Here is a 22,720-nt window from a genome sequence, read left to right as displayed (position 1 = left end):
AAGTGTGTTAGAATTACATTACAGCCATTGCCAAGACAATTTCTTACCTTGTCCAAATCATAGTAGAAACCCTGAAAAAAAAATGCAGCAATTTAATGCACAGATCAAATGCAGACACACTATTCAAGCTCTTTCTATGAAAGAGAGAATCACACATTGCTGTTCTTAATCTAAAAATAAACAGTAATGACTCAAATATTATTATTTGGTTATATGCCATTTGTTTATATTGCTTGCTTTTACATATTCAGTACAGGTAGTCCTCAACTTACAACTGTTCATTTAGAGACCGTTCATAGTTACAATGGCACTGAAAAAAAGTGACTTATGACCATTTTTCATACATGACAGTTGCAGTATCCCCATGGTCACATGATCAAAATTTGGATATTTGGCAACTGGTTTATATTTATGATGGTTGCAGTGTCCAGGGGTCATTGAATCCCTTTTGTGACAAGCAAAGTCAATGGGGAAGCCAGATCCACTTAACAACCATGTTACTAACTTAACAACTCCAGTATTTCACTTAAGAACTGTAGCAAGAATGGTTGTAAATTGGGGCAAAATTCACTTAACAAATGTCTCACAACAGAAATTTTGGGCTTAATTGTGGTCGTAAGTCAAGGACTACTGTTAAGGCTAGGGACAGGGTGAGTAACAAGAATTTTTTTAAAAGCCAGAAATACATACTCAATGTATTGGCAAACTACAGTTATTTGCACCTCAATTGTTTCATAGCCCTTGTACTTCTATAAGTGGTGATACTGTTTGTTTCATGAGGACAATCACTATTCACTGCTGGATGAATCATCTATGCAAGAAGGAGTCCAGGTTCCATAAGCTTCAAGCAAGAGAGTGCCAATATCACAAGCGATCTGCCTGAGCTCAGTTCCTTTGCAAGGAGCAGAAAACACATTCATAAAGAATGCATTGTAATTTAACAAGTTATTTATATATGTGACTCAGCTGCATAGCAACACATTTTGACTTGTGCTTTAAGACTAAACAGTTAACGTCATTGATCCGAGTATGCCCTATAATCATAGAGTAACAAAAGGTGATTCATTCACAGCAGAGCAGTTGGGAACCTTCTGTTTTGGTAGCCAAAGATCTACTTTTGATAGTTTAACTTTGTGATATATTACCCATCAGCTCTCAGAAGCCAACCTAATGAGGATCTGATCTGAAAAACCTAGTTAAAAGAATTAAACTCCATTACTCTTTACTATTCAAGAGGTAAAACTGCAACAGGGATGAACAGAAAAAGTATTTGGACTCTGCCATGAGTTTTGGGGTGATTTGCAATACATTGGAAAGGATTTTCTTCTTTCAATATCTTAACAGCAACAATAAAACAACTCTCTTCCAACCTTAATTACCTACGGCAACACCTGTGGCCGGCGTCAACTTCCCTCCGTCCAGTGCGCTCCCACAGAGAGGGCCTCCTCAGGGTGCCGCCGATCAAAGAATGCCGATTGGTGACCCCCAGGGGGAGAGCGTTCTCTGTGGGCGCGCCAGACCTTTGGAACCGCTTACCGGTTGAGCTCCGGATGGCCCCCGACCTTCGCTCCTTCCGGCGCGATCTCAAAACATTCTTTTTTGAACAAGCTGGCCTGGTCTGACGGGATGGGGTTGGGTTTTTAAAACTAGTTTTAATTTTAATATGGATTGATTTTATGGGCATGATGTTTAATGGTTTTTTAATTTTTGTATTCGATTTTTACTGTGTATTGCCCTGTTCACCGCCCTGAGTCCTTCGGGAGAAGGGCGGTATAGAAATCAAATTATTAAATTATTATTAATATTAAATTGTCCTGCTGAAATGAAGAAGGCATTGAATAATCAGAAACAGACTTTGTGTGCAAAAGAACCAAGAGTCTCATTTATTTCCTCTTATTTGTATGCATGAACTCATGAACCTCCTGCGCCCAAGTATGTGCATTTCACACCAGTTTACAGATTATTGTGTCTCAGGGTTTCATTAAAAGAAAACTGCAAAAAGGAGAAATTAAAGGTCTAACTATCTTTTTGTTATGAAAATATTTTGAGGGAAGCATTTTTTTTCCAAAGGCAGACATGGGAAAGAATAACCCCATCCAATATTGATTTCAATGGAGGAAAGAAAAATTATAGTAACATTAAATGCAATGAGAAGAGGGCCAATGGACATTCTATCCAGACCCTCCTCTCCTCTTCAAAACAGCCCACTGGGAAATCAATAGTCCCATTGGGCAAACTGAAGTTCAAGGAGCCAAAATGGCATAACGTGCATTTAATTAAAAGGGAATAATGATGCCCTAATGATTTCACAAGGGATGCGGTGGCTCAGTGGGTTAGGACGCTGAGCTTGTCGATCAGAAGGTTGGCAGTTTGGCGGGTCGAATCCCGAGTGCCACATAACAGAGTGAGCACCTGTTACTCGTCCCAGCTTCTGCCAACCTAGCAGTTCGAAAGCATGTAAAAATGCAAGTAGAAAAATAGGGACCACTACGGTGGGAAGGTAACAGAGTTCGGTGCACCTTTGGCGTCTAGTCATGCGGGCCACATGACCACGGAGACGTCCTCGGACAAGCGCTGGCTCTTCGGCTTTGAAACGGAGATGAGCACCGGCCCCTAGAGTCGGAAACGACTAGCACACGTGTGCGGGGGAACCTTTACCTTTACCTTTAATGATTTCACTGTAACAAACTTTTCTGCCAAACTCAATAAACTTTTTAAATGATCCTTTCTTGATTATGCCCATAATACTTAGTGATTTAGCATAATGTTAAAACCTGGATGTCTGGTTTAGACAATAAGCCATGATTAAACCAGTTGTGGCTCCTCAACCTATGTGTGACCCCATTCAGTTTCACCTTAATATTAAATTCAAGAAAAAGAAGCTTCTTACCAGCCTGGAATTTCTTCTTCTGTCTCGGTGGCACTCTGATAGATAATCCAGCTCTGTTTGATGCATTTCCAGATATTCACTAAAGGGAAAAGATAGATATAGACCAGATCCATTTCAGAGGTCAGGGGGAAAAAGCCTTTTTCTAGTCTCTCACCACATTTCCATTAAATACAATGGGATCTTAGCTTGAGAGTAGTTAGGGTTTCAGATGTATGTAGGAGATAACAATTTGTTTATTTACTGCTTTGCAGTAGAGTCTTATCCTGTTTATGTTTGTCCCTTAACTCTGTGTTGGTCCAGAGGCATTTTAACTGCCACTGGAAATACATACATAGACACATTTGTACATCAGTACAATAGTTGAAGAAACAAACTGCAGCAGCCCACAAGGATAAACCTCATTGGCTTTCATCCCTATACATTTGTGGGTTAATTTAGACCAGACACAAGTAACTTAATTTTCTCTTCTTGTATTTAAAAATGTTGCAGTCAGCATTATACTAGATGCAAAATCTGAGCAGCGCATTGTGTTTGTATTAAGCAGTGTATGCTTCTTCCAACTTATTTGGGGGATTTTTCCCTAACCACGGCAAATACAGTCCCACCCATCCACCTGAGGCCCATTGTTCCTCTAAAATTCAGCCATTTGATCTTTTGCCAAGACTCTAGAGTGATCTCTAAGTCTAATTTAAATATTTCTGCACATAGTTGTACAAAATGCAGCCTTAAATTTTATTGAGTCGAAAAATTTCCTTGCCATAAATGTGCCAGCTAATATAAAAGAAGTAGCTACCTGCATTAAAGAATACTTATCCAAAATGTGTTAACATTCCATGATTTATTTAGGTCTGAAAGACAGCTTGATATTTATTTGATATACAGTAGGAAAAGAAGACATGTGTTTGTATTCTATGTAGAATTAAATGCAGTGTTCCAAGTGTGGTTACACCCTGGTTTGATATAAAGATATTGTGATACTGACAGATGTTTATTAAAATTCCTTTCTTAAAAAAAGCTATTCCGTGCCTTTCTTTAAAAAGCAAAATAAAGAGTATTGACACTTTTGAACTTTGGTTTAGTGAAGATTCCTGAGAATACTGAGGACACCTAAGAAATTAAAACCAATGGATCTCTTAAGGCACAAATGACCAGACTTAAATTATCCTATGTCAGACATATTATGTGAATATTCAGCTCTTTGGAAGAGTAAAAGCCAAATAAAGAAGAAGATGACCAGCAGCAAGATGGATAGACTCAATTATATGACAATTGGAAGACCCAAAAGTTCAGGTTAGAGACATAATGTCATGGAGAAAATCTATGTGGTCACCAAAAGTTGACAACAACCTGATGGCACCTAATCAACCAATGATAATCTATATGAAATAGGAGTTCTCCACAACTGCTGACCCATTAGATTTACTGATCTTATAGGCTGAACTATGATTATAGTAGATTTATTTGTAAATTATTATTTGATTATGATTAGTAACCATGGTTTGCTTTTAATTTACTTAGCTTAACCATGGTGCAGCATATTACCCAAACCAGAAAAGGTTGATCATTGGTTAATTTTCCTTCCAGTCTCTGGGGAACAAGCAGGCATATACATAGAATGAAGGCTACTGCTAAGCTTGTAAGCCGCCCTGAGTCTTCGGAGAAGGGCGGGATATAAATGGAATTAAAATAAATAAATAAATAAAAACACTCTGGTAGATGTACAAGATAGCAAGTGAAGCTCAGCCTTCCATGACATTAAGATCAGTGTCCCTAATTAGCATGGGACCAGGACAATTCCTCCCTGTCTCCCCCCTCCAAAAAAACAGGAAAATCATAAATGGGAAGCTACAAGTCTGAATCTAAATAAATCACTGCAATATAGCAAATTATACTATGTTATTTAGTGTAACATCCATGGGTCAGTGTTGTTGTTAGTTGTGAAGTCATGTCCGAACCATCACAACCCCATGGACAACGTTCCTCCAGGCCTTCCTGTCCTCTACCATCTTCTGGAGTCCATTTAGGCTCACACCTACTGCTCCAGTGACTCCATCCATTCTCTGTTGTCCCCTTCTTCTCTTGCCCTCCACCTTTCCCAGCATTAGGCTCTTCTCCAGTGAGTCCTTCCTTCTCATTAGGTGGGCAAAGTATTTGAGTTTCAACTTAAGGATCTGACCTTCTAAAGAGTAGTCAGCGTTGATCTCCTCTAGGACTGACCGGTTTGATTGCCTTGCAGTCCAAGGGACTCGCAGGAGTCTTCTCCAGCACCATAGTTCAAAGGCTTCAATTCTTTGGTGCTCAGCCTTTCTTATGGTCCAACTTTCACAGCCATACATTGCAACTGGGAAGACCATAGTCTTGACTATATGCACTTTTGTTGGCAGGGTGATGTCTCTGCTTTTTAGTGTGCTGTCTATATTTGCCATGGCTTTCCTCCCCAGGAGCAAGCGTCTTTTAATTTCTTGGCTGCAGTCCCTGTCTGTGGTGATCTTGGAGCCCAGGAAAATAAAATCTGTCACTACCTCCATTTTTCCCTCATCTATTTGCCAGGAATTGAGAGGGCTGGATGCCATGATCTTGAGGGAACACCTGCTGCCGGCATCAAACGCCCTTCGCCCAGTGCGCTCCCACAGGGAGGGTCTGCTCAGGGTTCCGCCGGTGAGAGATTGCCGGCGGGTGACACCCAGGGATAGGGCCTTCTCTGTGGGAGCGCCTGCCCTCTGGAACCAGCTGCCGGTGGAGCTGAGGACTGCCCCCGACCTCCGATCATTCCGCCGGGGCCTGAAGACCTGGCTCTTCGAGCTCTCGGGCCCAGACTGAGGAGGAATTTTTAATTTGGGGTTCTTTTTTAACTGACTACAGGGTTAATTTAATTTCTTTTTTAATTTGGTTCTTAATTTTTGTATTTTGGATTTTTAATTCCCTGTAAACCGCCCTGAGTCCTCAGGGAATAGGGCGGTATATAAATACAATTAAATAAATAAATAAATAAATCTTGGTTTTCTTAATGTTTAGTTTCAACCCAACTTTTGCACTCTCCTTCTTCACTCGTAACAAGAGGCTCTTTAGTTCCTCTTCGTTTTCTGCCATTAGAGTGGTATCATCTGCATATCTTAGGTTGTTGGTATTTCTCCCGGCAATTTTAATTCCAACTTTTGATTCATCTAGCCCTGTCTTTCTCATGATGTGCTCTGCATATAAGTTAAACAGGTAGGGTGACAGTATATAGCCTTGCCGGACTCCTTTCCCAATTTTGAACCAATCAGTGGTTCCGTGTCCAGTTCTCACTGTAGCTTCTTGACCCACATATAGGTTTCTCAAGAGACAAATAAGATGGATCAGTAAGCTGAGTCAGATTTGACATTTGTTGTTAGATGCACAAACATACACACTGAATTAAAATCTATTGTCTGGACAATCTCATCAGGGAGTCCATATCAAGAAGGACCTTATAAAGAATGGTATACTTTGCTCCTCAGTGATATCACTGCTCAAGCCCATCTTTGCATCTCTGCAATGTAATTCTGCTGTGAGGTAAAGCAAACAGCACGACACTACCACACATAGCAGATGCCACAAAAGTGCACCTGATTATTGGCAAATAAACTGGCCAATCAGTACAGATAGCTTGTTTTTGTTGTTGACATAGAACAACAAAAGCAGCAGTCTCCAACTTTTCCGGCTTTGCAGACCAGCAGGGGTGGTGGGAGAGGAGATAGTTCTGCACATGTGGTGGGCAAGTGTACACACACAGCTCCATTTGCTCAAGCAGCAGGCACACAAGCCCGCTTGTACAAATGTGGTTGTGTGCATGCGATCGCCTGCCCACTGCATGCACAAGTGGAGCTGCCTCCGCACACTCACATGCCGCTTCTGCAGCCCAGTTCTGAAAAGGGTTGGGGACCCCTGAACTAAAACATCCTCCTCTTTTTGTTTTTATTTTAAAGTCCACCTCTTTTTGGATGTTTTAATTTTCCGGGAATCAAGTTATGTCTATACTGCATAACATCAGAGATGACCCCACTGTTGAAATTCATTTACTTATTCTCAGCTCCTTTTGGTGAAATTAAATAAGGCTAAACCACAACAAAAACATAGCAAATTCCCCCAAATACATATGATTGGTTTTGGAAATGGTTCTTACTTAAGCCCTTTCTTCAATGCTTTAAACACCTTCTTTACTTGTTGCGGTTTGGGATCGCAGAGGAAGGCCCCTTTCTGTAGAGAGGAATAAATCTTGGCAGATTTTACTGACATTTTGGATCTTGTGGATCCTTTGCTGAGAGATTTTCTGTAAAAACAAAAGTGAAAGGATCACATGAGAGACAACTCACCAACCTTTGTTTCCTTTATAAGGAGAAACACAGTGGCCATAACTGTGAGCAAAGCCCTGCCTGTCTAAAGTTTGGACGAGTGATCCATGCAAAATAGGAGTGGTGCCTTGATCACATGATCACAGACACCATTTTGACCTTGCTGACTTCCCCACAGACCCAGAACTTGAGTCTTCCCATATTCAGTGGAGCTTACTCATGTATTTATTGGTGTGTACTGTATTCCAGACAGAGATGTAAATGTTATCATCCAAACAGAACTGAAGAAGCTTCTGGGATGAAAAGCAAAACATTTTCAAAGAAAAAAAGAAAGTCCAGTTGCCTTTAGGAAAAGGACCTTTGGGACAACAATAACCTGGATGATTGAGAATCTCCATAGGCATATCATCCAAACTCTTCTCATACCTATTCTGTGATGAGAGATAAGAAGTCAGTGGAGATGTACTAGCATTTATGTCTAAGTAATAGGTAAATGTTTCCTGTCCAGTTATGTCCAACTCTAGGGCACGGTGTTCATTTCCATTTCTTACCTGAGGAAGCCAGCATCGTCCAAAGACATTTCTGTAGTCATGTGGCCAGCACAACTATACCCCAATGTGCTGTTACCTTCCCATTGAAGTGGTATCTATTTATCTACTCACATTTGCATGCTTTCAAACAGCTAGGTGGGCGGAAGCTGGAGCAAATAATGGGAGCTCACCCCATTGTGCAGTGCTCAGGTCTCAAACCCAGGCTGTCGGTTTTCCAGCTAACAAACTCAGCATCTTTAACCACTGAGCCATTGTGCCCCCTATGTCTCAATAGACAAGCTAAAATCACTGCAGGTGCACAACTACTGTAGCTGACCATGACAAATCTCTGAACAGTTAAGCAAGTTCACACTTAATGAATCCTTGGACCAAAGATTGCCAAGAAATAACACAGCTGTGGACTAAAATTGGAAGATGAAGAAGTTCAGAACATGCTGGAGGAAAGCAGTGGCAAGACACATGTTATCCCCCAGAAAACAATAAAAAACACATTGCCCAAACTTGCAGTGATAAATTGGTATCTGTGGAAATAAAAAGCCAATTTATTGCAAAGCTACTAGGATTTCTTTTTTAGGTTTTACTGAACAGATAGATGTTTAAACTAACATTTTACTTGGCAAATGAAAATATTTCTCTATAATGGCATTATTTTTAAAAGTCTCAAATACAGTACTTCACGTCTATCAGCACACTGTATCAGACAGCTCCAATAAACAGGTAAGAACTGGGAAAGATAAAAGCAGTTATATGTAGACTGTGAATATTCTACTACACAAGCTGTTTCCTGCTGCTATAGGCAATGTGCTATGCATAACGCTAATCTGTGTCTATTGCTTGTTTCCAAGAATATTACTAGTAAACTTCAAGGAGCTATTAAATGTTATTGCATTATCCTGAATGTTTCAGATGCAGATAGTCCTCGACTTATGAACACAATTGAGCCCAAAACAACCGTTAAGCAAGACAGTTGTTAAGTGAGTTTTGTCCCATTTTATGACCATTTTGCCACAGTTAAATGAATTAGGCAGTTGTTAAATTAATTTGACTTCCCTCATTGACTTTGTTTGGTGGAAGCTGACTGGGAGGGATATAAATGTCATAAATGCATATCAGTTGATCATATTTTGATCAGATGACCATGGGGATACTGCAACTGTCACAAGTGAAAAACAGTGATAAATCATTTTTTTCAACTGTAACTTCAAATGATCACTAAATGAATGGTTATAAGTCAAGGACACCCTGTATGTAATTTTACTCTTCTTGTTTTCTAAAATCTTTTTAGAAAATACTTTGTTAATAATAGTTTCAATTCTATGTATGGAACATCATTATCAGTATATTTATTTTGCTCCAAATCCCACTAAGTACTATTTCTTATTCTTGTTGAAGGGAATAGTCAGTATTGTTTCTTGAAAGCAAAAAGTGTTTGATTTTTTTATACTTTTTAAATTTGCTTCATACCAGAGCACTGCCTTAATATGGGAGCTAACCTTTCAGGTCACTGGTCACATCTGGAATTTTGAGATCATATTAAGAGCCCTGATGGTGCAGTGGTTAGAATGCAGCACTGCAAGCTACTTCTGCTGACTCCTGGCTGCCAGCAGTTTGGCAGTTCGAGTCTCACCAGCTCAAGGTTGACTCAGCCTTCCATCTTTCCGAGGTCGGTAAAAGGAAGACCCAGATTGTTGGGGGCAATATGACGCTTAGAGAGGGATGTAAAGCACTGTGAAGTGGTATGTAAGTCTAAGTGTTATTGCTAAGTGCTACGGGCACCCTTGCAAAACAGTTATGGCCAACCATTCTCATCTTCCAAACAGCACTGCAGAGAGTTTTAAGCCTTTCTAAAATTACATTTTCATTCATATTATCAATGATACAATGCTTAAATAACTTATATCTCCCTTTTTTTGAACAGATAGTTATATAACACCAAGTGTTCCAACTGGAAGATTATTTAAAATCTGGTCTGCTGATATTTCTTCATATGCTTAATTTCCCGTGTTATCCTTCTTCTAAAGTATGGCAAACTGACTTAAATGTAAATCAATCAATTGTATAGTATATGAACATACTGTATATGTAACTGAATAGTATACGAATGATTTATATTCATGTATGCTTTTTGGAACTATTAATTGAATATAATTAAAACTAACTGGGAATCTTAACTCTGTACAAAGCCATGAATTCAATGGCTGATGTAATTTATTCTCTTTTCTTTTTAGTTTTCTCATCTTAAACAAGATAAAGACCAAATCATTAAGAGATCAATTTAACTTCTATTTGCTTGGACATGTAGTTACTTAGACTTCCTCACAAATACATGCAGTCTTGTTTCCTCAGGTTTTATCACTAAGGCGCAAACATAACACAGTGATTAAGAGACTAAGATGAATTGATAGTCCAGAATCTCCTATTCACCATGAGCAAACATAAAGTTGCTCAAAGAATTACTATTGGCCATCAACAATGTGTGTTATTAGAAGCCCTGTTTCCTGGCTGTATTAACATCCATAGTAGCAGTTTTACTTGGTATCATATATATTTAATTTATACTTGTTTAAATTGTTTTTATGTTTTATGATGTACACCACCCAATGTCATTTGTTGAGATGGGTAGCTATAGAAATCAGATAAATGCTCCAACACTGGAAGTTTTTAAGAAGAGACTGGACAGCTATTTGTCTGAAATGGTATAGGGTTTCCTGCCTTAGCAGGGGGTTGGACTAGATGACCTCCAAGGTCCCTTCCAACTTATTATTATTATTATTATTATTATTATTATTATTATTATTATTATTATTATTATTATTATTATTATTATTATTATAACAGAATCTGGCTAATAACAATCTAACTCAGGGTATTGGTAAAAAGCCAACATTGGTAACTGGTAAAACATTATTATATATGCTTTCTTGAGAATATAAGCCCTATTGTGCAGCTTAGTTGAGAGCTCTGTGGTGTAGAAGCCAGCACAGCTGGCTGGGGAATTCTGGGAGTTGAAGTCCACGTCTCTTTAAACTGCCAAGGTTGAGAAATACTGATGTAGAATAGAATAGAGTGGAAGAGACCTTCGAGGTCTTCTAGTCCAGCCCCCTGCTTAAACAGGATAACCTATACCATCTTAGACAAGTGACTGTCTAGCCCAGGGGTAGGCAACCTCGGCTCTTTTATGACTCATGGACTTCAACTCCCAGAATTGAAGTCCATGAGTCATAAAAGAGCCGAGGTTGCCTACGCCTGGTCTAGCCACTTCTTAAAAATCTCCAGTGACGGAGTGCTCACAATTTCTGGAGGCAAGCTGTTCCACTGGTTAATTGTCCTCACTGTCAGGATGTTTCTCCTTAATTCTAGGTTGCCTCTCTCTTTGATCAGTTTCCAACCATTGTTTCTCGTCCTTCCCTCTGTTTCTTTGGTGAATAATGTGACCCCCTCTTCTTTGTGGTAGCCCCTCAAATACTGGAATATTGCTATCACGTGTCCCCTATTTCTTCTTTTCTTTAGACTAGCCAAACCCAAGTCCCATAGCCGTTCTTCATATGTTTCAGTTGGACTGGCACTGGAGGGATCTAGATTTTTTTCAGCCACTGGTAGCTAACTGAGTAACTTTGGCCCAACCTACCTCACTAGCTTTTTGTTGTGGAATAATATGGAAGAAGGAGTCCTATGTAATCTGCTCTAAGCTTCTGGTTTAAAGATGGGTGATAACTCTAACAAATAGATCACAATACATATAATACAGCCATATCTAGTTGGAAATATATTAAATCCATGTAAAAGCTTAAAAGCTTAAAAAGATAAGCTTCTTACTTAAAAGAGCAGCTCTTTCACTCTTTTTTTAGTTTTTTTTTTAAAGGAAGACAGTATCAGCTTAAGTTTATTTAAATACTTAGCCATCTTCCTTTTGATTTATACAACCCTTACAGAGGATTTGGCTCTTTAAGCTTTTGCCTTCTCTGATAAACTAATTACTTTTTTACCCTTTAAACAGAGCACAGAACAAGCTGTACTGATTCAAAAACCATGTGAAAATCCAACTTGGGGAAAGAAAATAAACAAACCCACTTAAATCCCAATTATCTTCCTCTACAGCCTAGTTCTTACTGAATAAAACAGGGGGGGGGGAAATACACAGCTGAATATTCTTCACCTACCTGGATAAAAATAATAGTTATTGACAATCTAAGATTTTCTTAGAAAAGTTGTCCCTTAGTTACTTGTGACAATGGCTAACTTTCTTTTTAACCCTATAATTGCCTGCTCAGAAGTTGATCATTCCTCTCTCTTTGAGCTCAATTGGTTCTCTTATTATAACCAGGTCGTTCTTATTGGTTAATCAAAGCATACCTGCTAGAACAGACACAGCTGGAAAGCACTAAGGCTACAGAAAGGAAGTTTGGTAGCCCAATCTTATTCAAAATAAGTTTCACTTCCAGAAAAGCAGGTTTCCTTTTGCAATTTTTTTTTTGAACAGGACAAAGAAATGAAATATACATAATGACTAAGTTCACACATTGATTTAATCAAGGCTGATTGAACAAACAATTTAGTGGGATATGTGAACCCAGATTTTATGGCTTAATCTACAAGTGGGTATGTAGGGTGTGTGTGTGCGCGCGTGCGTGCGTGTGCCTTCAATTCAGTTGACTCCTAGCAATTGTCTGGACAAGTTCCTCAGTTTTCCTAGCAAAATTTCAGAAAACCTTGTCACTGCCTGCTTCCTAGGGCTGAGAGAAAGTGACTGGCCTAAGGTCACTCAGCTGGCTTTGTGCTTAAGGCAGGACTTGAACTGATGATCTCCCATTTTCTAGCTTTAATCGCTACACTACACTACTGATAGTTAGAACAACTAACCAGTGGAACAACCTGTCTCCAGAAGTTGTGGGTGCTCCAACACTGGAAGTTTTTAAGAAGAGACTGGACAGCCATTTGTCTGAAATGGTATAGGGTTTCCTGCCTTAGCAGGGGGTTGGACTAGATGACCTCCAAGGTCCCTTCCAACATTATTATTATTATTATTATTACTAAATTGGCTCTCCAGTCAATGATGGTGACCTTAACAATAGTGGCTTAATTTAAGGTTATAAAAATTGCTCTCATCTCATCTAGATGCGAGCAAAGACCTACCTTTTGATAAACCTCTAGGTATTATTCAGATTGTCTCATGTAAGAGGTGCAAGCTGAAAATCTATGCTGAAAAGATAAATAATGATCACATCTATTTTCTGGACATATTAACACATACGGTAATTCTAATGAAAATAAAACTGATTTTCTAGTTTACTGGTACAGTACTTGGATATTTGTTTTCTGTCCACCCCTCTAAAAATGCATAAAGACTTGATTGTTGTTTTTGTTAATGCTTTACAGCTGAAAGTAACTAAATAACCTTCAGGGGAAAGTAAACTTTTTTCCCCCTACAAGCATTCTTACCCGGTTGGAGGTGATTTAGTCCGAGGAACATCTGTTTGACTCCTTTCCCATCATCTTTCCCATCGTCATTCGTTCTCAGAACTCCCACTATGTATGTCGGCCTCTAGCCTGTTTATTCAATTGCCTATTTGTTCCCCCCCCCCTTACAGAGTAAAATCAACCAGACTTCACTTAAATGTCTTGCAGGCAACTAATGTCTTTGATGTTGTCTAGGTTTTATAATGAAAGTGGAAATCCATGTACAATTATGGTGTGCAGTGGAAACTGTACTTGGACTATTTTGAATGTTGCTAGTTGCTTTTATATAGGGACACGGTGGCTCAGTGGGTTAGGACGCTGAGCTTGTCGATCAGAAGGTCGGCAGTTTGGCGGGTCGAATCCCGAGTGCCGCGTAGCAGAGTGAGCGCCTGTTACTCGTCCCAGCTTCTGCCAACCTAGCAGTTCGAAAGCACGTAAAAATGCAAGTAGAAAAATAGGGACCACTCCGGTGGGAAGGTAACAGCCTTCCGTGCGCCTTTGGCGTCTAGTCATGCCGGCCACATGACCACGGAGACATCCTCGGACAAGCGCTGGCTCTTCGGCTTTGAAACGGAGATGAGCACCGGCCCCTAGAGTCGGAAACGACTAGCACACATGTGCGGGGGAACCTTTACCTTTACCTTTAGTTGCTTTTATACCTTGCTTGCTGTTTATGTTGTATGGTTTTGTGTGTGTTTTTAATATTTATATATGTTTTTATACTGTATTTGTTTTAACTGTTGTAAGCCACCCAGAGTCATGTGTTTGAGATGGGCGGTTAGAAGGAAGGAAGGAAGGAAGGAAGGAAGGAAGGAAGGAAGGAAGGAAGGAAGGAAGGAAGGAAGGAAGGAAGTAGAGACATTCACAAAGCAGTGTCGAAATGGCTACCATGATCACACAATCAAAGCCCCATACCTTTTTAATGTATGTTGCATGATGTAGCCACCATTTTTACCTTTTTGAATTTCCCTTAAGATGCCCCCATGTGCATATTTAAAAGATGCCTTTAGAGACCTTCCTTATCCATCTGAACTAATACACAAGTGATAGTCTTTTCAACTGTATTTCTTTCCTTATTGTAGCTGCTTCTTCCAGATCATATGTTGGTTTCTTTATTTTAGGTCTGGATTAAAGCACTTTAATTTACCCAGGACTGTGTTCTAGGTCAGTGATGCTAAACCAAGTGTGGTTTTCCTTTACTTTAATTCAGTATGTTAAATAAGCACAGCCATTAGGAATTATAAATCATGGTTTAATGCTCAGTGTATTACATATAAACCACTGTTTATTTTATAAACTGTCTAAACAATTGTGGGAAGTCAGCCCCTCCAAGAAAGAAATATTTTTGGAAATATTAAAAGGCAGAATATTATATTTCCCCAAAGGCAATAACCAACCCTCCCTCCCCCAAGTCTCTGCCCCAAACAGAAACCAGGTCTCAGAAATGCAGATGTAATAATCTTGTCAGAAAGACTGGAGCCAGGAAGCTGGGATTAGAAAGACAAAGATCCCTAGAATCAACAACCCCTCACACCAAAAAAATCCAACACAGGACATAGACATCAGCCCCAGCCCCAGGGAACAGGATTTGACCTTTGGGACATAATAGGATTAACCCACCACCATCAGAATATCAGAAAGGCACACTCAGTCTCAGGTCAAAGTTCATGCCACAGGAACGAAACCAAACAAAACCTCAAGAAGGTATAAAAACCCACCACTCCGTACTACATGTGGTCAGCTTTCTCAGAGCTATCTTTCTGTCTGGCTCTCCTCTTCAATAAACTACAATGTTCTTTCTAAAGCAGTCTTCATTTTGATTATTCCCAGCTTGGACTGGACTCGGATGAAGATTTTTCTTTCAACACAATACAGGATTTAAGAACTGGAATTGGGCTGTTGCAGTATTGCAATTGGACTATTATAGTATTGCAAATGCCTCGTGTAATTTTTGGAATGGATTTCACTTCTACCTATGTAAAGTAGTCTTGTAAACCAGTCTGAGTCTCATACCTGAAGGGCAAAAATCCATGAACAACAACTGCATCCATCTATCAATCAAGCCTCCTTTGCATATAGATTTACTTTTTGCTCATGTTCAGCCACTGATGCTGTTCCCATATAATTCTCATGTCAACATATTAGTCCCATGCATCGTTACATACTTATCTTGTAAAACACACTCATTGCAATCAGTCCTGCTCATACAACACAAAATATCTAAACCAAAGAAACAGAGGTTAGAAAGGGGTTTGTTGAATGTAAAGCTTACGCCAACATCCGTCTTTGTGTGCTGCTAAATCCAGCGAAGGAGCAGCTCCTGCTGATTCTTCCCCCATCAGCAGGGGAGGCAAAGGTTAGTTTCACTGACATGATTCGTGGTTAATGGATGCTGGCTCTAGAAATTAAATAAAAATAAATGTGTCAAAAGATTAAGCAGGAAATGGAGAAAACATTGAACTCTGTTTGCAGAATTAGGGTATTTGAATATATCAAGCTTCCTGACATTCAGTTGGATTCTTGGTTCATTAGACCAGTTATTGCTTTGTGCCTCTTCAAGCTTTCAGGAAGAATCTTCCCAGAATTTTTACATATACTGCATACTGTAAATTGAATGAATGAAAAAGAAAGAAAGAAAGAAAGAAAGAAAGAAATAAAGAAAGAAAGAAAGAAAGAAAGAAAGAAAGAAAGAAAGAAAGAAAGAAAGAAAGAAAGATATTCTTTGGGTGAAAAATGCAAAGAATTGCAAAGCATTTACTCTATTACAGAGTTAAGTTGAGGAATCATTATATGATCATGTTCTTTTGTTTTTTGTCACATACATTTTTCCAATTTATCATATTGCTGCATTTTCCAAATGGCAAAAAGATTTGCTTCTAATTCTGACTGTTGTGGAATATTTGAACAAACATTTCATGCTCTAAAATGGATATATTGTATTAAGCCACAGACTCTGTACTACTCTCTGTTATCACTTTGCAAATTGGTAAAATAACTCTTTTAAAAAAACTCAGCACGTCAGATTGAATCCATGGCAATTCAGAGCCATTATTCTCTTCTCCATAGTTGGTTAAAAAAAAAAATCACAGCAGCCTGGATCCTCACACTATGCAACACTATAAATTGGAGTATACTTCTCCTTGATCGAAGGCTACATATCATTTTTGAATGATGTACTAAAAGCTACACTCCAGAAAACAGTGGTTGACACCAAGCAGAATTAAATTCCATTTCATTTCCATGTTATATTTGATTATAATTAATGCAGATATTTCCCATCATGTGCTTTGGAGGGGGTAATATTAAACATTACATTTCTGAGTACAGAGATCTGGTCAATGACACCATACTACACACAGACATAACCAACAGAAAGTCAGCAGCATGATGTCATAATGTCCTCAGCCTCCCTTATCCCCAATGCAGACTCTTTAGGGGGCTGTTCCACTGCTTCCACGGGGTGGACCCGCAGCCTGCCCAAAGCCATTGTTGGCAAATGGCAAGTACACCCCACACATGGCCGCAAGCAGCAATCGATCAAGCAATATTATACTTTAGTACGATGCATAGATTTAGGTTTGCAGTACTTCACTAAAGTATGATTGCTTATAGAATCATCTATACATATGTATATATGGCAGACATCAATATTACCTTCTCATAATCCTATCAATATTGTCCCCATTGCCACCACTTTTGGGGGTGGTGGTGGAAAGAGTTTAATTTTTCAGATGCTCTGAACTCTCCCTTTTCTGAGCTACTGTCAGTGGTGGGATTCAGGCAGTTTGCACCACTTCGGCAGAACCGGTAGCTAATTTTTTGTTGCCCAGAATGGACTTCCGGAAATGCCATCCACACAGAGAACTGGTTGTTCACCTATTTGAATCCCACCACTAGCTACTGTATATAAAATTTCCTGACATATCAATTAATCAGCGGAATAGCTTGCCTCCAGAAGCTGTGGGTATTCCAACACCGGAGTTTTTTTTTAAAAAAGAGATTGGACAAACATTTGTCTGAAATGGTACAGGGTTTCCTGGTTGAGCAGAGGGTTGGACTAGACTCACACCCTGGACGGTATCTCTTTACTCTCCTACCATCGGGTAGGAGATATAGGAGTATAGCCAGCCGCACCAACAGGCTGAAAAACAGCTTTTATCCATGGGCTGTTAGGCTTTTGAACGGGAAATAATTTTTATAAACTTTATGCAGAATTGACTTGCGAGGCTGGTGTGTTGTGCAATTAGTTCACATGGTGTAATAAGATGGAGGGTTTGTTGTCACTGTGAGTTGGGGGGTGGGGGCACGAAGGGAGGCTCAGCCAATCTCAATGTATACATGGTTGTACTTTGACAATAAAGGTTCATTCATTCATTCAAAACCTCCAAGATCCCTTCCAATTCTGTTATTCTGAATGACATACACTGAGTTTTAAAAAAAGAAAAAAAGAACACGAAGTATTAAGATTAATACATCCCCTTCAAAAATAGCTCTCCCCTTCCTCTGTGATATCTGTAGGCAGGATATGGTCATTAAAAATAGACCTGCGGAAACATTTTGCAAAAATTGGAGCCTGCTTTGATTCATGAATCTATCGTACTTTCAGGATTCCACTGCCTTTATGTAGGGGGAGAAGGCTGCCAGGTTAAATAGATCTTCTGAAACAATAACCTTCCTCCAGGACAAATGATACATTTAGGTAAAGGTAAAGGTTCCCCCGCACATGCGTGCTAGTCGTTTCCGACTCTAGGGGCCGGTGCTCATCTCCGTTTCAAAGCTGAAGAGCCAGCACTTGTCCGAGGACGTCTCCGTGGTCATGTGGCTGGCATGACTAGACCCCAAAGGCGCACGGAACGCTGTTACCTTCCCACCGTAGTGGTCCCTATTTTTCTACTTGCATTTTTACGTGCTTTCGAACTGCTAGGTTGGCAGAAGCTGGGACGAGTAACAGGTGCTCACTCTGTTACGCGGCACTCGGGATTCGACCCGCCAAACTGCCAACCTTCTGATCGACAAGCTCAGCGTCCTAACCCACTGAGCCACCGCGTCCCTAATATGATACATTTAAACAGCCTTTATTTTATCAATAGGCTATATTAGATTCAGCATTTGCAAGCTCTAATTGCATTTTTCTTATTCTGCTTAAAGGAAAACCCGGGTACTATAAAGAGAAATGTAATGAATCCAACAATCATAGATGAAGGTTTGCATTCATTTATTACATTTTACACACATATCCCTCTTCCCTCTGCCTGTTTATTATTATAACTCCTCAAGGGAGAAAAGGCGCACTTCATGCTAACCTATGTCTTCTTAAATTCTGATTTATTGAATAAATGAAAACAGTCTGGAGTCATACAATGCACTACTTGATAAACAGCAGTAGTATGTAATACTACTACTAAAATGGTTTTACTGAAATTTACTACTACTACTGAACCATAAACAATAGTTTGCAGACCACATTGCTTGTATTCACACAGCATTGGAAGCCAAAACAAAGAAAGCCACATTTTGGAGTATATAAGTTATGGCTAGTCAAATTAGAAAATATTAGTAACTGAAGCTCTTTGGCTGAATGTAAATACTGCATAGTAAGCCTGTAGTACTACGCATGGTGGGCATCTAACTGCATTTCTACTGGAATTCAAATGTAGTTGGACCAGCTAGACTTTAAGCCAAGTAAGTATGGCAGGTATGCATGTATATGTGTGAAGGAGGCTTTTATTTATTTTACCATATCCCAAGTCTTTGGATAAATCAGAATAGGTATAGAGAAACTCTTTTTAGTTTTCTGTACAACCATCCAGCTGACTGTCTTGTCTAGTCTTGACTCACAAAAGTTTTCAGATGCCAGGCAGAGGTCTTTCCTATCTCTTCATTCATTCATTCATTCATTCATTCATTCCCACCTTCATGTCAGAATTCAGGCCTGGCACCTGTCTGGACAAGTCCCTGCAGTATTTTGGCAAGGATATTTGGAAGTGGTTTGCCATTGCCTCCATTCTAGGGCTGAGCAAAAGGCACTGGGCCAAGGACACCCAGTTGGCTTTGCTCATAAGGCAGACTAGAACACAGAGAGCCTCCTGCTTTCCAGCCTGGTGCCTTAACCACTACACCAAACTGGCTCTTTATTCATTCCTGATCCTTTAAACAAGAGATGCTGGAGATTATACTAGGATTCTCTGAATCCAAAGCACGTGCTCCATCCTGATGTTGCAGCTCACCCCTCCAAACTAAGTCATGTTGTGAGAACAATTGAGGCAACATACAAAGACAAATCTTGCCCTGGCACTCATTTGTCTTTCTTGTAACAGCATACAACACTCATCTGTTGCTATTAGAATGCCAACATTCATATCTGTCCTGGGGTAATGCCCAGTTCTGAGCAAACATTCAACCATTACACACTAGAATATCTTGCATAACAAATGTGCCTGCTTTCTTATACTTCACAATCAATGGTCCAGTTTTCAAGGGAAGAAAAAGATGAAGTCAGCCTTTTCATTTCTCTCCATCATCATCTACCCTGCCTGGCAGTTCTTTGAATAGTTCAGTACCAGGATCCACTCAAAGTAGCTACAGGGTTCAATTTAGTTTCATCAAGCTCAGTGCAAGGTCTTGAGTACTTGAGTTTACTTTCAATTGCAAAGACTGACTCTTGGTTCCCATTCTGATCGTCCTGCCATCCCCAGAGTGCTAAATTCCCTTTGGTTTTCTTTCCTGCTTCCCGTTATCACTCAATCCTTTGTGTTTCTTGGGGGAATTCAGGTCCCTGGTGCTGCATGCACACTGAATGAAGGTCACAGGCCGACCACCTCACAAGATGCAGAAGGCCAATAAATCTGAACAGTGGACAGAAAGCAGTTGAAAATCCTCCCACCGCCTGCAACTACAAGCCAGCTGATGAAAAGCAAACCCCAGGTTTTAAATATTTGCCTTTTTAAAATAAAAATATCAATAGTCCTGAAGATAACATAGACCAAGCCAGCTGGACTAAATTATCTAATCTGGAATAAAGCCTCAGTTGTACCCATAAAGCCATTTAACTAAATTCCATGTAAAAGGCAACATGCAGCTTTTTTTCTTATAGCAGTTCATAGCAAAGCACAGATTAATTTGCTATCATGAGGGATAGGTGTATGTGTGTGAGTGAGAGAGAGAGAGAGAGAAAAACACTAAGTGCAAGAAGTCCAGTTTGGGTCCAATTCTACTTTCATTGAAATCTTCTATTTGAAATTAGAATAATACTTTTTTTCTTCATTCTTAAATTATCATCTTGGAGAAAGGTGACAGGAAAGTTTATCAACATTTGGACACAATATTTGGACAGCAAATATTGCTGTCAGAAGTCAGAAATGAAATTCAATACAAGCTTGAGAAGTTAGAGAATAGGATAACAAAATGAAATGCAAGAGAAATATGTGCAAAGTTCTCTCACATAACAAAAGAAATCAAATACATACAGGGATACTTGGGGTAAGAACTAGTTCTTAGATGAACAGAAATTCATTTGAGGGGTCCTTGGTGCTCTCTGAGCTTGGTTATTTTCTTGCAGATGTTTCATTCCCCAAATTAGGTAACATCATTAGTGCTAGCACTAGAGATTTCATTCACCAGTGCTAGAGATTCATTTTCCTATTACCAAGAAAGAAAGCTACTTCTTACCATTTTTTTCAGAAAGCTGGTAGAGAATCCCAACATCTCTATTCAAGGAGATACATTGGTTCTAAAAAGTAATTGCTGGAATTCTTTTTTTTTATTTAAAAAGTTTTACAATACATTTTGACTTTAATCCCCCCTCCCCCACCCCACCCAACCCTCCCTATCCCTTCCCCCCATTCCCTCCCCCCCCCCCCGACTTCCCAGAGCTAAATACAGGGTATAAAATCAAAAAACAAACATAAGCACCCCTATGTTATCAGCAATAAACTATTAGTTCTATCTCCCTCTAGCTCATGTAAAATGAATACAAACAATATTAATATTACAAATAAGGTAAAAAAGAAAAACAGAAAAACAGAAAGGAGCTTTACTCAGAATAGATTTTCTTAATCCCAGTCCTTATTCATATTAATTTCAAAGAAAAAAAATAAACAAATTCTCAGTTACGCGCCAAAAGCGCCTATCTATTAGCCTTAATAATCTCCAACCAAACTAAACCATAATCAAAAATAATTCTTGCATGTATCGCACCAAATGTCTCGTAGTTCCAAGTCATCCTTGAGTTCAAATAAAAAGAGAAAAAAAAAAAAGGTTTAAGCAGTCTGTAAGACAACTTGTTGTTAATTAGGAGCTTGCATACCCATTCTTAGTTCAACACATACTTTTAGTCCATAACCCTAATATACTTTTCTAACAAGCAAATAACATCCATCTTAAATTGTGTTAAATATTAAAAAAAAAACTTTCTTTCTCCTCTATGATAAATTTAATCCATTAAGATACTAATTTAAAAATTTAATCAGCAATCTTAATGCCCCAAAACTTTTGGAGCACGTCTGTCATGACCCCCAAAACTTCTTTGGACCGCGCCCCTCCCACATCTTCACTGTAAATACACTTTGGAGATTCCATAACTATCTGCTGGTCTTGCTCTTGCTCTCGTCTCGCTCTTCTTAGGGCGGCACGCGTCTTCCTCTGGCCTCCTGCAACATCCAATGAAACTGTATCTTGATCCCCTCCAACACCATTGTCCTCTATCTGTCTGTCTGCAACATCTTGAAGCTTTCCCTCGCCGTATCCCTTAACAGCTTCCAAAAATGATAGGGGGGTTGCTTTTAACACATTGCTATAAAAATCACGTGCCTGGGCCACAGTAACCAGACGATGTCTTTTACCTTCATGCGTCACCACCAGTCCAACTGGAATCTCCCATCTAAACTTAATATCACATTTCTTAAGTTCCTGTACTAAAAATGCAAAATCTTTCCTTCTCCTTAAAATCTTCGGAGGAATCTCTTTTAAAACCAAGACTTCTTGCTCAGCCACTACCAGTTTAGTATCATAAGCAGCTTGAATAACTTCATCTCTAATTACTCTCTTTGTAAAATAGACCACCACATCTCTGGGTAACTTCCTTTGTCTTGCAATCCATGAATTTACACGAAAAATTTTGTCCATATTTCCCTCAATTTCAGATGCTGGCTGGCCCAATACCCCTTCCAGAGCCTCAGAAATCAGCTGCTTTAAATCTTCTTTACAGTTCTCCTTTAAACCCCTGATTCTAATAGCATACTGCATCTGATGATACTGAGCAAGGCTCAATTCTCCGTCCATTTTTTCCCTTATATTTTCATTTTCTAATACCTTTGCTTCTAATATAGAGTTCTTTTGACTGAGATCCTTCACTTTTTCATCCAGCTGTTGCACACATTCAGCTACAGATTCAATCATAGACAACATGTCCACCCTCATTGCTCTAAACTTCTCTTCCATCTTCTTCTCCAGTTTCTCCTCCAACTTTTTCAGCTTTTCATCCATCATGTCAGACATCAATTGTGAATGCT

The 22,720-nt window shown here is 39.4% G+C and overlaps 1 protein-coding gene across 1 annotated transcript in view; it reads right to left on the bottom strand.

The window, feature by feature from the left end:
• RIPOR3 (RIPOR family member 3) overlaps window positions 1-22,720 on the bottom strand; it is a 121,185-nt gene that overhangs the window by 52,534 nt on the left and 45,931 nt on the right. The window contains exons 3-6 of the mRNA XM_081322216.1: window positions 15,484-15,609; window positions 7,035-7,181; window positions 2,891-2,969; window positions 48-71 (exon numbers count right to left, since the gene is read on the bottom strand). Of these exons, the coding sequence (XP_081178342.1) occupies window positions 48-71; window positions 2,891-2,969; window positions 7,035-7,181; window positions 15,484-15,584 (351 nt within the window). The 5' untranslated portion in view covers window positions 15,585-15,609. The remainder of the gene's footprint in view (window positions 1-47; window positions 72-2,890; window positions 2,970-7,034; window positions 7,182-15,483; window positions 15,610-22,720) is intronic.

The sequence above is a fragment of the Vipera berus genome (genome assembly GCF_964194415.1).
Source record: "Vipera berus genome assembly, chromosome: 3".
Lineage (NCBI taxonomy): Eukaryota > Metazoa > Chordata > Lepidosauria > Squamata > Viperidae > Vipera > Vipera berus.
This window is presented reverse-complemented; position numbering and strand designations above follow the sequence as displayed.